This window comes from Salmo salar, chromosome ssa05 (genome assembly GCF_905237065.1).
Source record: "Salmo salar chromosome ssa05, Ssal_v3.1, whole genome shotgun sequence".
In the NCBI taxonomy this organism is placed as follows: Eukaryota; Metazoa; Chordata; class Actinopteri; order Salmoniformes; family Salmonidae; genus Salmo; species Salmo salar.
The window spans coordinates 57,587,493-57,602,565 of record NC_059446.1 but is presented as its reverse complement, the minus strand read 5'-3'; the positions used below and the strand labels follow the sequence as shown (position 1 = coordinate 57,602,565).

The window sequence follows — 15,073 nt, the reverse complement described above, 5'->3', positions numbered from 1 at the left end:
CATTTATATCAGTATTCAGACCCTTTACTCAGTACTTTGTTGAAGCACCTTTTGGCAGTGATTACAGCCTCTGTTCTTCTTGGGTATGATGCTACAAGCTTGGCACATGCTTTTGGGGAGTTTCTCCCATTCTCTGCAGATCCTCTCAAGCTCTGTCAGATTGGATGGGGAGCATCGATGCACAGCTATTTTCAGGTCTCCAGAGATGTTTGATCGGGTTCAAGACCGGGCTCTGGCTGGGCAACTGAAGGACATTCAGAGACTTGTCCCGAAGCCACTCCTGCATTGTCTTGGCTGTGTGCTTAGGGTTGTTGTCTTGTTAGGGGAACCTTCAACCCAGTCTGAGGTCCTGAGCAGGTTTTCATCAAGGATCTCTCTGTACCTTGCGCCGCTCATCTTTCCCTCAATCCTGACTAGTCTCCCAGTCCTTGCCGCTGAAAAACATCCCCACAGCATGATGCTACCACCACCATGCTTCACCATAGGGAGCCAGGTTTCTTCCAGACGTGATGCTTGGCATTCAGACCAAAGAGTTCAACCTTGGTTTCATCAGACCAGAGAATCTTGTTTGTCATGGTCTGAGAGTCCAAGCGGGCTGTCATGTGCCTTTTACTGAGGAGTGGTTTCTGTCTGGCCCCTCTAGTATAAAGGCCATATTGGTGGTGCTGCAGAGATGGGAGAACATTCCGGAATGACAACCAGCTCCACATAGGAAATCTGGAGCTCTGACAGAGTGACCATCGTGTTCTTGGTCATCTCCCTGACCGAGGCCCTTTTCCCCAGATTGCTCAGTTTGGCCGGGCGGGCCCAGCTCTAGGAAGAGTTGATGGTTCCAAACTTCTTCCATTTAAGAATGATGGAGGCCACTGTGTTCTTGGGGACCTTCAATGCTGCAGAAATGTTTTGGTACCATTCCCAAGATCTGTGCCTTGATACAATCCTGTCTCTCTGAGTTCTATGGACAATTCCTTCGACCTCACGGCTTGTTTTTTTGCTCTGACATGCACTGTCAACTGGGAGATCTTTTGTATAGACAGGTGTGTGCCTTTCTAAATCCTGTCCAATAAATTGAATTTACCACAGGTGGACTCCTAGGTTGTAGAAGTATCTCAAGGATGAAATACTTAGGTATTTCAGTTTTTTCTTTTGCAAAAATTGCGAACATCCTGTTTTCACATTATCATTATGGGGTACTGTGTGTAGATTTGAGGATAATTTTTTAAAATCCATTATAGAATAAGGCTGTAACGTTACATAATGTTGAAAAGTGAAGGGGTCTGAATACTTTCTGAATGCACTGTATGTACAACATGCAATTGTGGCTTTGCAGCAGTCCAATAAGTGGCTGTTTTATCCTTTACAAAGAACAGCTGTTCTAAATGGACGTGAAATGATTTGAATGAAACTACAGTAACTTTGGGCCCTAAGGTTTAAACCATGAAATGAATAACTGGTATGGCAATATCTGATTAGGAATAACTCTAGGTTTTGTATTTATTTTTGTTGAAAATGGACATAAGAATTTTAGAAGCAATCTCTGTTGGACAATGTTTTAGATGCTCGGTTGGACGATGATTTTAAGCTGCATGAATATACATAAAAACAATAATTTTACCAAAATATTTACTACTTATGCAAGTCATTCCAATAATAACATATCTATTTCCATCTCACATGGACCCTAGACAGTCATTTAAAGTCCAAGTACACTCATCAGTAGTATTAGCTGCATGACTTTTAATCAAATGAACTCTTGCCTGTCAAAATACATCTGGCATTTGAGGTTGACACTTTTTTTTACCTGCAGTGTGGTACTTAACTACTAGAGCAGTAGGTATATGATAGGAATGATACAGGCTTTTTAATGTTGTCAGTGCTGAAATTTGTACGCACACATTGTAACTTTCCAGTAGGGGGACTAAGCTTTCTAGCATATTCTAAATGATTGCCATAAGACCTTAATAGTAGACCCTCTATGTACCGTTATGTTTTTGTGTAGCGTTTCAGTTATATTTCTGAACTACATGTTGCATTCTGTACAACCTCGATGTTATCCAATGGAGGATGGATATATCACAATGCACTGCCTATGGATTCACGTTATGCGAGGCAGTCAACATGAGAGCAGTCCAGAGATTGGCTTGGAGCAGTCACGATTATGTTTATCATTGTGTTAAAGGTCCAATGCAGCCACTATTTGTTTATCTCTATCAAATCATTTCTGGGTAAGAATTAAGTACCTTACTGTGATTTGTTTTTGTCCATTACAAATGAAAAACAAACAACTTCTCAGAAAATCGCAATTTCTCAAGCAGTCATTTTGCTAGGACTGTTTGGGTGTGGTCTGAGTGGGGAGATGAAAATGGAAAACTAGTTGTTATTGGCAGAGGGGTTTGAAACTCTTATTTGTATATGAACTAATTTACCGCCTGTTGGCGTCACCAGTCAGGCCACAAGTCTATCCCATCAAAACAGGCTGGAATGTCAGATGGTCTTTTCATACAGCTCTTACACTAAAAGGGCATTATCATTTTCACAGTATTATTCCAAGCTCATAGTGTGGATATACAGTGTTCGTGTTTGTGTGTATAACACAGGCAATTCACGTTTTTGAATGCAGTGAGCCTTTAACTCTGCCTCTGGTCTGTAAAAGTGTGTCACTGGGTTAAAGTGACTCTCAAGCGCCCACGCAAGAGGGAGTGGCTGATAACTGGGTCACATGGTTAACACACTATTTAGAACATTGAGTACAGAACAGTCATCGTACAGAACAGTCATCCGACAGGGGAGTTCGTCCAGCGTTCCTCATCTTGTTACAGATCTTTAAATATACAAAAACTATTCGGGTTGTATTAGATGCAATTGAAAAGTCGCGGGAACCTTTTGACTGAAAGAAGAGCAGAATTTGTTTTGTCCAGGATACTGACAGTGGAGTGCAGATAATTATATTAATGCTACAAATATTTACTACAGTAATGTAGTTGAGACTAAAATAAGAAACAGTGTTGAGATTTAGATGATCGACGCTTTGAATTTGAATTTAACCGCGGTGCTACTAAGGATAATAGCACTTTGCAATCCTTACAGAAAACATCCAATTGACATTGTGAAACAGGCGAGTTATTGACAAGACATTTAGTCAGCATAGCTTGCTTTCTCTAAAGATTCTCAGAATCGAGGTGCCTGCAGACATGGGCTCAATCAAGCCTGGTAAGACCGGCTTTATTATCCGTGCTATTACAATGTTACAATGTATCTTGTCATGTAATTGAAAGTGTCCACCTCTTGCTACATTGACCAGTTACTTTGTTGCAAATGTGTTACTTTGTTACAAATCTAGTGTTACTGTTGCTGTCAATAATTAATGTGTCGTTCTAAGCATCTGTTCTAGAAAAAGCTTGTAAAATCTGGCTAATATCTGTCCACATTTTATTTAGTTGTGTGATTTTTATAAGTGATATATGGACCACAATTAGAAACCTTCTAATAGATTATTTAGCTTTTCAGGTCTGCTTATTGTCAAGCCATGTATATTGGTTAGGAATGCCACTGTGCTACGTTTTTTTTTGTTTTGACTCTACAATGTTCTGCTTTGCTTCACCTCACATGGACCAAGCTGCCTAGCCATGTGCCAATGCTTCTCGACTCTCACTGCTCATTGGTCAAGAACAGGCTGTGACGCAATCATTGCATAATTCTGTTCTGAGTCCAAGCTCGAGGGCTGTATGCAGGTCCACGTGAAACTGAAAGAAACAATTTTGGTGACCTAGATTTGCTCTCTTAGACATGACAGCTCCACATGTGGGTGGGATTTGGAAGCGAATAGTCATAGCTGGTTAGGTAATCATGGCCAGGTCTTCGAGAGCATTAACTACATTTAGGGCTACATAGTATAATATATTCATTTATGTTGATTTTGTTTCTGAGCCTCCTGTAAACCAAGCAACAGGTGAGTTATTTTCCTAGCTGGGCTTATTTAGCCCATTTTTAAGCATTTGGTTTAATAATGTCAACATTCTTATGTACAGTGCCTTGCGAAAGTATTTGGCCCCCTTGAACTTTTCGACCTTTTGCCACATTTCAGGCTTCAAACATAAAGATATAAAACTGTAATTTTTTGTGAAGAATCAACAACAAGTGGGACACAATTATGAAGTGGAACTAAATTTATTGGATATTTCAAACTTTTTTTACAAATAAAAAACTGAAAAATTGGCCGTGCAAAATTATTTAGCCCCTTTACTTTCAGTGCAGCAAACTCTCTCCAGAAGTTCAGTGAGGATCTCTGAATGATCCAATGTTGACCTAAATGACTAATGATGATAAATAGAATCCACCTGTGTGTAATCAAGTCTCCGTATAAATGCACCTGCTCTGTGATAGTCTCAGAGGTCCGTTTAAAGCGCAGAGAGCATCATGAAGAACAAGGAACACACCAGGCAGGTCCGAGATACTGTTGCGGAGAAGTTTAAAGCCGGATTTGGATACAAAAAGATTTCCCAAGCTTTAAACATCCCAAGGAGCACTGTGCAAGCGATAATATTGAAATGGAAGGAGTATCAGACCACTGCAAATCTACGAAGACCTGGCCGTCCCGCTAAACTTTCAGCTCATACAAGGAGAAGACTGATCAGAGATGCAGCCAAGAGGCCCATGATCACTCTGGATGAGCTGCAGAGATCTACAGCTGAGGTGAGAGACTCTGTCCATAGGACAACAATCAGTCGTATACTGCACAAATCTGGCCTTTATGGAAGAGTGGCAAGAAGAAAGCCATTTCTTAAAGATATCCATAAAAAGTGTTGTTTAAAGTTTGCCACTAGCCACCTGGGAGACACACCAAACATGTGGAAGAAGGTGCTCTGGTCAGATGAAACCAAAATCGAACTTTTTGGCAACAATGCAAAACGTTATGTTTGGCGTAAAAGCAACAAAGCTCATCACCCTGAACACACCATCCCCACTGTCAAACATGGTGGTGGCAGCATCATGGTTTGGGCCTGCTTTTCTTCAGCAGGGGCAGGGAAGATGGTTAAAATTGATGGGAAGATGGATGGAGCCAAATACAGGACCATTCTGGAAGAAAACCTGATGGAGTTTGCAAAAGACCTGAGACTGGGACGGAGATTTGTCTTCCAACAAGACAATGATCCAAAACATAAAGCAAAATCTACAATGGAATGGTTCACAAATAAACATATCCAGGTGTTAGAATGGCCAAGTCAAAGTCCAGACCTGAATCCAATCGAGAATCTGTGGAAAGAACTGAAAACTGCTGTTCACAAACGCTCTCCATCCAACCTCACTGAGCTCGAGCTGTTTTGCAAGGAAGAATGGGCAAAAATTTCAGTCTCTCGATGTGCAAAACTGATAGAGACATACCCCAAGCGACTTACAGCTGTAATCGCAGTAAAAGGTGGCACTACAAAGTATTAACTTAAGGGGGCTGAATAATTTTGCACGCCCAATTTTTCTGTTTTTTATTTGTTAAAAAAGTTTGAAATATCCAATAAATTTCATTCCACTTCATGATTGTGTCCCACTTGTTGTTGATTCTTCACAAAAAATTACAGTTTTATATCTTTATGTTTGAAGCCTGAAATGTGGCAAAAGGTCGAAAAGTTCAAGGGGGCCGAATACTTTCGCAAGGCACTGTAATAACGTGATTTAACAGCAAATGACTACAAGAATAACTTTGCTTTTGACAGAAACTAAAATACGATATATTATTCTGCCCTTTCAAGCAAAAGAGCAGTAACTGCTCATAAATGGAAACTTTGAAAAATGACTAAAGCGTTTTTTAATTGTCGAGCCATCTTAATTGTAGTCAGATCATTGGAGATGTTAACTGTTGTCTTTTTCACGTTTATTTTGTATTCATATCAATCACATTTATTTATAAAGCCCTTCTTACATCAGCTGATGTCACAAAGTGCTGAACAGAAACCCAGCCTAAAACCCCAAACAGCAAGCAATGCAGGTGTAGAAGCACGGTGGATAGGAAATACTCCCTAGAAAGGCCAGAACCTAGGAAGAAACCTAGAGAGGAACCAGGCTATGAGGCCAGTCCTCTTCTGGCTGTGCCGGGTGGAGATTATAACAGAACATGGCCAAGATGTTCAAATGTTCATAGATGACCAGCAGGGTCAAATAATAATAATCACAGTGGTTGTCGAGGGTGCAACAGGTCAGCACCTCAGGAGTAAATGTCAGTTGGCTTTTCATAGCCGATCATTCAGAGTATCTCTATCACGCTTGCTGTCTCTAGAGAGTTGAAAACAGCAGGTCTGGGACAAGGTAGCACGTCCGGTGAACAGGTCAAGGTTCCATAGCTGCAGGCAGAACAGTTGAAACTGGAGCAGCAGCACGACCAGGTGGACTGGGGACAGCAAGGAGTCATCTGGCCAGGTAGCCCTGAGGCATGGTCCTAGGGCTCAGGTCCTGCTCCTCTGAAAGAGAGAGAATTAGAGAGAGCATACTTAAATTCTCACAGGACACCGGATAAGACAGGATAAATACTCCAGATATACAGACTGACCCTAGCCCCTGACACAAATCATTGCAGCATAAATACTGGACAAGGCCAAACAGGCAGGATATAACCCCACCCACTTTGCCAAAGCACAGCCCCCACACCACTAGAGGGATATCTTCAACCACCAACTTACTATCCTGAGACAAGTCCAAGTATAGCCCACGAAGATCTCCCCCACGGCACGAACCCAAGGGGGGCCGCCAATTTGGCCAGGAAGATCACGTCAGTGACTCAACCCACTCAAGTGACGCACCCCTCCTAGGGATGGCATGGAAGAGGACCAGTAAGCCAGTGACAGCCCCTGTAATAGGGTTTGAGGCAGAGAATCCCAGTGGAGAGAGGGAACCGACCAGGCAGAGACAGCAAGGGTGGTTTGTTGCTCCAGTGCCTTTCCGTTCACCATTACACTCCTGGGCCAAACTACACTCAATCATAGGACCTATTGAAGAGATGAGTCTTCAATAAAGACTTAAAGGTCGAGACCAAGTCTGCGTCTCTCACATGGATAGGCAGACCATTCCATAAAAATGGAGCTCTAAAGGAGAAAGCCCTGCCTCTGTTTGCTTAGAAATTCTAGGGACAGTAAGGAGGCCTGCGTCTTCTGACCGTAGCGTTACGTGAAGGTATGTACGGCAGGACCAAATCGGAAAGATAGATAGGCGCAAGCCCATATAATGCGTTGTAGGTTAGCAGTAAAACCTTGAAATCAGCCCTATCTTGAAATTGACCCTGACGGCAGTTACTGCCTTCTTGCTTGGTACACCCACTGGAATTACGATTTCTTTTTAACACAAACTTGAGTTCATACATTTATTTGTATGTGGCTGTCAGTGTCATATAGTTTGATACTTGTTTCAACAAACAACAATAAATAATGCCATGTTAAAACCTGTTAGGGACCAATATCCAATGGTATAGAGTGGCATGAATTACAAATACCTCAAAAATGCAAAAACTTAAATTTCTCAAACATATGACTATTTTACACCATTTTAAAGACAAGACTCTCCTTTATCTAACCACATTGTCCGATTTCAAAAAAGCTTTACAACGAAAGCAAAACATTAGATTATGTCAGGAGAGTACCCTCCCAAAAATAATCACACAGCCATTTTCAAAGCAAGCATATATGTCACAAAAACCAAAACCACAGCTAAATGCATCATTAACCTTTGATGATCTTCATCAGATGACACTCCTAGGACATTATGTTATACAATACATGCATGTTTTGTTCAATCAAGTTCATATTTACAGTGGGGCAAAAAAGTATTCAGTCAGCCACCAATTGTGCAAGTTCTCCCACTTAAAAAGATGAGAGAGGCCAGTAATTTTCATCATAGGTACACTTCAACTATGACAGACAAAATGAGAAGAAAAAAAATCCAGAAAATCACATTGTAGGATTTTTAATGAATTTATTTGCAAATTATGGCGAGTTAAGTTGATGCCAAAGAGCTCCATTTTGGTCTCATCTGACCACAACACTTTCACCCAGTTGTGCTCTGAATCATTCAGATGTTCATTGGCAAACTTCAGACGGGCATGTATAAGTGCTTTCTTGAGCAGGGGGACCTTGCGGGCGCTGCAGGATTTCAGTCCTTCACGGCATAGTGTGTTACCAATTGTTTTCTTGGTGACTATGGTCCCAGCTGCCTTAAGATCATTGACAAGATCCTCCCGTGTAGTTCTGGGCTGATTCCTCACCGTTCTCATGATCATTGCAACTCCACGAGGTGAGATCTTGCTTGGAGCCCCAGGCCGAGGGAGATTGACAGTTCTTTTGTGTTTCTTCCATTTGCGAATAATCGCACCAACTGTTGTCACCTTCTCACCAAGCTGCTTGGCGATGGTCTTGTAGCCCATTCCAGCCTTGTGTAGGTCTACAATCTTGTCCCTGACATCCTTGGAGAGCTCTTTGGTCTTGGCCATGGTGGAGAGTTTGGAATCTGATTGATTGATTGCTTCTGTGGACAGGTGTCTCTTATACAGGTAACAAGCTGAGATTAGGAGCACTCCCTTTAAGAGTGTGCTCCTAATCTCAGCTCGTTACCTGTATAAAAGACACCTCTCTGTATATTTGACCCAAAGCCTTTAAATAAAGTGTTTTTGTTCAAACATTTTCTTCAATAGTGGTGACATGTATGACCCTGGCTGGGACTGCAGGCTTTGCTGTACTATTTGGTATAACTGTACACACCCATAGAGCCAACTTGTTATGTAACAGTGGTGTTATTCAATTGCCAGGAATGAGGTAGTAAAAACAGGTCAACACCAGGATGAATGAACGAAGGGGGTAAACGGTCTGGCATAAGTCCTGCTCTATATTGGGTGTGGCAAGGGCAAACAGGCAGATGTTTTATCAGATTTTATGGCTTATATTATGTTTATATATGGTTTATTATTTACCTTTGACCTAGTTGGTCTATTTCCATCACTATTATAACCTTACTCTGACTTACAATGGGGTAAAAACGTCCCTCTTAGTTGTAACAAAATATTAAGACATCAAGATTATCACGTCAATATTATGTTTTTGATATGACTTATATTTGACTTATATTCCACTAACCTTTAGTGTTTTTTTTTCCTTCTCCCCTCAGGTGGTGTAATAGCCTACATCTCTTCTGGCTCCGCCTCCAGCCCAGAGTCCTGTTTGAGTGACAGCTGCAGCAGCGGCTACCTGTGCTCCTCTCCGCCTCATCCCTCACTGCCAAGCCGGGCAGTAGGAATCATGGTGGACATCGCCCGCCCTACCACAGCCAAGCACCCACGTAGCCACGGCACAGACAAGACTGGGCGATCCACCTCCGCCAAGAGCAGCATCACCAGTGAGTGAATTTCAGCCCTGGAAATACATTCAGTATGGCAAGGATACTAGCTATATTCAGAATGACAAAGGATAGGAAATGCATTGTATGAGTTGCCACACTAATCCAGGTAATAGGTGCATTTTGTATTCTCAAGTCTACATGAGTCATCATCATGTACAGGTGGAACAGTACATTTGTTAGAGAGGTGTGAATTAGTAGTAACATTGCGGTGCGTTTCGCCTTACAGAGATCAACGGCATGGTGTTGTTGTGTAAGGTGTGCGGCGACGTGGCCTCGGGGTTTCACTATGGCGTCCACGCCTGCGAGGGCTGCAAGGTAAGACTAGTCCTGACTGCTTCTCATGGAATGCCACACTGCCAGTCCAAGGTTTCGTTCATGTTATTCAATGGCTCTGTGTCGTAAGTGTTTTGACAGTGTCATTCGTGTTTCAACTAGGTAATAACCGTGCACAAACAATGTTTTCTGTGATTGTTCTCAGGGTTTCTTCAGGAGGAGCATCCAGCATAGCATCCGGTATAAGAAGTGCCTGAAGATGGAGAACTGCACCGTCATAAGGATCAACAGGAACCGCTGTCAGCAGTGCCGCTTCAAGAAGTGTCTGGCTGTGGGCATGTCTAGAGACTGTGAGTCTCCACTTTTAAATGTACATAGAAAATAATAACAGATTTTTTTCCCCACAGCGAAATACAATGCTCAATAGTGTGAGGGGTTTCCTTTTACAAGTTGGATGGATTGACTGACTGTAGGGATATCTGAGCCCTTTATTAGTGATATATGTACTAATGTGTGTTATATTCGATTTCCTTCTCCAGCTGTTAGGTTTGGCCGCATCCCAAAGAGAGAGAAGCAGCGCATGCTGCTGGAGATGCAGAACGCCATGAACAACATGATGATGAACAACAACAGCCAGCTCCACAGTACGCTCCACGCCACCCAGAGCCCACCCTGCCCCATGGGAGGGCTCCCCGATGACGGCAGCTCCTCTTCACCCGCCTCTTCTTCCTCATCTATCTCGTCTTCATCAGGCTCCAACCCTTCCTCACCCTGTTCCGCTCAAGACTCCATGGAGACCAGCTCTAGCTCCACCTCTTCCTGTTCATCGGATAGCGGCGATGACGAGGTTCCTCCTTCCAGGGTGTGTCACCAGGGCACATTCGCGTACCGCCGTGAGCAGCAACAGGCCATCAAAGAGGAACCGGAGGAGTCACCTTCGCCGGTCGCCGGGGAAACTGTGAAAGACAGGAGAGACAGCCGCATGGAGGAACTGCAGGGGAGCTGGAACCGCGGCAACGAAGACGCCAGGGGTTACCAACCTAGTTGCAACAGCCATCAACACCTCACCAACGGTCCCTACCGGGAAGAGAGAGTTGTTTACCAGCAGCAGCCTGCGCAGCTAAACAGCACCCCCAGTGGTAGAATGCCAGAAGACTCCTACAGCCTCCATCACAGGAGCCACAACACAATGCACAAAGTACAGACCGTCTCCAATGGTTACAGTGGACCATCATACAGCCTACAGGACCACAAGACAAACTTGGTGAGTGCCCTTTTATGATTTAATTAGCCTTCGTTGAAACATTGAGGAGATTGAAGGTCTCTTTACAAAATGTTACAGTAGAAATGCATTGTATACTGCACACCTGAAATTACCCCATAACCATGCCTAAAGCACACATGGAAAAAACCTAAAAACGCCTATCCTCTAAATCCCCTCCATTTTGTTTCTTCTGCATTATTACTCCAGTATCCTGTTTTCCATAACTGAGGGCCCTGTTCTCATCTCTTGTCACCCCAGGTCACTCCTAGTCTCTATGTGGACCCCAGCCAGCGCAGCCAGGAGATCTGGGAGGAGTTCTCCCTGAGTTTCATCCCGGCCGTGCGCGAGGTGGTGGGGTTTGCCAAGAAGATCCCGGGCTTCCGAGACCTCTCCGAGTACGACCAAGTCAGCATTCTCAAAAACGGAACGTTTGAAGTAAGAATCCCTGGACTCTCTGATACCAAAAATAGATCTTTCCCAACTCTGGCTGTCGTGTTCCAACTGAACATTGCACTCTCTTTAACTGAGTGTTGAATTGGCTACATATATTACAGTCTGTAAATATGTTATGGTAGAGTATCAGTGCATTTTAACTCAACATTGAATTCTCTCTAACCCAGTTAGGTGGGCATTATCACTGTTGAATTCTGCCAGTATGTTGCCCGGTGCTAGTCACCATAAACCCCCGTTCTAACACACCCTCTCTCCCACCTCTCTCTCTCCAGGTGCTTATGGTGCGCTTCGCTTCTCTGTTCGACATGGCCGAGCGCACTGTGACCTTCCTGACAGGGAAGTGTTACAGCTTGGAGCTGCTGCGCTCGCTGCGGGCCGGGGAGCTGCTCACCTCCATGTGTGACTTCAGCGAGAAGCTGGCCGCTCTGCAGCTGGACAAGGATGAGATGAGCCTCTTCGTTGCCGTCGTCCTCGTCTCCGCCGGTAAATAACACTGTCCCTGTAAACAGTGTCCTTGTAAAACACAGTGTCCTTTTAAACACACTGTAATTGTAAACACACTGTCCTCATATCACTGGCTGACTGGTTGGCTGGCTGTCCTCTGGCTGGCTGGCTGTCCTCTGTCTGACTGGTTGGCTGGCTGGCTGACTGTATTATGGTCCTGTCTAAAATGGCACCCTATTCCCTATATAGTGCACTACTTTGGTTAAAAGTGCCATTTAAAACGCAGTCCTGTACATACCATTCAGCCACTGGTGTTAACACACAATACTTATGTGTACGATTAAACCTAAAGCCTTCTTTAATACTGACTGTTCTTATGCTCTGTTCTGTGATCAGATCGTTCGGGGATCCAGGACTTGAAGTCAGTGGAGGCGCTGCAGGACACGCTGATCCGAGCGCTGCGGTGTCTGATCATGAAGAACCACGCCAACGAGACTACCACCTTCACCAAGCTGCTGCTGAAGCTGCCCGAGCTGCGCTCCCTCAACAACACACACTCTGAAGAACTGCTGGCCTTCAAAGTGCACTCGTAATGGGGCACTCACAATAGGGCTCATCTGACTCCTAATACCCTCCTTCCACACTTTGAAACCAGGACTGACTTCCTCTGCCACTCCTATACCAGGACCAAGGGGAGACCTTGGGGACCTACCGTTTGCAGTCAACCAACTCAGTGTATTTCACCAGAATGTATTGAGAAGTTCTTCTTTTGGACTATGTTGATAGGGACAAAGGTCAAAGAAGAGAAGATACTGTACTCTAGTCATAGGAGAAGGCTTGAGAACTGAGCTATTGCACAGACACTGTGTGAGAGGCTTGTTGTTTTACCAAGTTAGAGGCACCTTTCCTTTCTATTTTTAAATTGAACAAATGAAGAAATACTATACCGGCTTTTTGAAATGATGAAGTGCAGAACTACTTGGTTTTGTTTGTTAAAACCATTTAATTACAAAGTGTATTGCTCACGAGCAGTGTGAATGTGATGATTATACTATCTATTGGATGTTTCAAACGACGCGCAATATCAATTGGTCACTGTTTTCGACCCAATATGTTTGATAAAAGCCCTCAAGACTCAATGTAAACATCTATATCAAAAAGAAGGCTTGATTAATCAGATAATTGCTGCAATTGCATGGCTATCCTTAAGTGAACAACTTGACATTGTCGCTCCCAACCCTCCGAGGAAGGAGTCATTTCTTTATTTTTGAATTGTTCAACTCCATTATCATTTTTACTGTCCTTTGTGTACATAGGGTATTTCATTTGTCTGAATATTTGGAACATTTTATTTTTGCCTGTCATTGTCAGCTGCTTCTACCACCCGTCCTTCTGGGGAGTTTTTGATAGTACACTTTTTCAGCAACGCAACTTTGCACATTGTGTTGTGGACTGTCGACCTCCAAAATCTCACATGCCAGCACAGACCCACATCATGTGCGCATGATGTGAACACGATGATACTGAAGTGTCCCTTAACTGATTCCCCACCTTCCTCCCAGTGAGGAGTTACTGGGTGGTTTTGACTTTACCTCCTGGCATTTCAGCACAGCACTGACTTTTAAAATTGCTATTGTTTCCCATCTGTAGTTTTTTTTGGAAATGTCTGTATTTGTCTCATTTTACTGACAAGATTGCAGTTTGTAAATAAATAGTTATGCTATATCTATAATATATATATATGTATAAAGTAGTATAAATAAATACAAGTGAAATTATTACGGTCTTGAGTTTTTTGTGTGCAATATGTTTGAAGTCATTTTGTGATCTAATATGAGCGTCTATGAGGGGTAAAGCATTAAGAACTGTAGGTTTGTGGTTAGTTACATTGCGATATCATTTGTAGGGGTACTGTATTGTACAGTGATTTTCCATATTACAAACCAGGTCCAATTAATTGGCTTAAACCACAGGTGTCAAACTCATTCCAAGGAGGGCCGAGTGTCTGGTGATTGATGAATTAAGGTCACTAATTAGTAAGGAACTCCACACATCTGTTTGTCTAGGGTTTAATTGAAAGGAAGAACCAAAAACCTGCAGACACTAGGCCCTCCATGGAATGAGTTTAACAACCCTCGCTTAAATTGACCACCCAACTCCGTAACCAAAATGTGGACCTGAAATGCAATGACTAAGGTTCCTCCACAAGGGTGCGCTGTCCACATTTTTATGTCGTACCACTATTTCCATGGTGGAAACTGATTTCAATACAGCGTAGAAATGTGCAGATGATTATTTCAGCAGAGGAGCTGCCCAGAGATCAACAGAAGTGGAGTCTTTGTAGCTGGTTTATACGCCAGCCAGGTTTACAGATGCGTGAGTGTAAGGTAAGTAACAAAGTACACTCAATTCAATACAATTCTGACTTATGAATAAGTTATAGCTTGTATCTTAATGGATGTAAGACCTTGCATTAAAATGCCCCTGAAGAAGCAATAATGAGCAGAAATACTTTTTTTACATGTAATATTTGTATAGTTTTATGGACAGTGATAGTTAGAATATAGAAGGGAGACAGGAAGAGCTGAGATGGGATTCATACCCAAGTCACCAGGGATATATGTGTTTCGGAGTCTGGGAGGCCAACCATTACGCCAGACTCCAGTACAATGAGCATCAATTCCTCCCTAGAATAACACATTTCATTTCAGTGTGCTCAGAGAATGATGTTTTACACATATTATCAAAAGGTATTGTGCCCCACACACACACACACACCGTCAGTCAGGCTGTCATTGTAAGTACGAATGTGTACTTAATTGACCTGCCTTATAAAATAAAGATTAAACAAACACTGCCTGATCAAACAAAAAGCAAATGCTGAAAGACTCCATACAGTTTTTAGCGTAAAGGTTTGAGCGTAGTCTACCAAATTCTAGAGCGCTTTTGGTTGACTTTTGTTTTTCATTTGTTTGGTGTTCTGAATAGTTGTCCAGCACCAGCTAGCTAGATCATGGACATACAGGCTTTCCTAGTTTCCTCTCACTAAATACCAGCATTAGCATTATTGGGCTAAAACAATGTATGTTACAACCTCAAAGTATCTTGAAACATTGTAGTTGTATGGTCAAGTGCCACAAAGAAGAACATAGGCAAATTACAGTTTGCCTAGAACAGAGCTGCACGACTGGCCTTAAATGTACACGGAGGGCTAAATATCAATAGCATGCATGTCAATCTCTCCCGGCTCAAAGTAGAGGAGAGATTGAC

At 42.9% G+C, this 15,073-nt stretch overlaps 1 protein-coding gene across 1 annotated transcript; it reads left to right on the top strand.

The window, feature by feature from the left end:
• The first annotated feature begins 2,743 nt into the window (after window positions 1-2,743).
• On the top strand, window positions 2,744-13,581 carry LOC100136378 (nuclear receptor subfamily 1 group D member 2). Its single transcript, XM_014200712.2, has 8 exons — window positions 2,744-3,210; window positions 9,139-9,366; window positions 9,596-9,684; window positions 9,848-9,992; window positions 10,182-10,906; window positions 11,165-11,341; window positions 11,632-11,842; window positions 12,200-13,581. Exons 1-8 carry the CDS (start codon window positions 3,192-3,194, stop codon window positions 12,394-12,396), a joined length of 1,791 nt encoding a protein of 596 aa, XP_014056187.2. The 5' UTR covers window positions 2,744-3,191; the 3' UTR covers window positions 12,397-13,581.
• The last annotated feature ends 1,492 nt before the right edge of the window (window positions 13,582-15,073 follow it).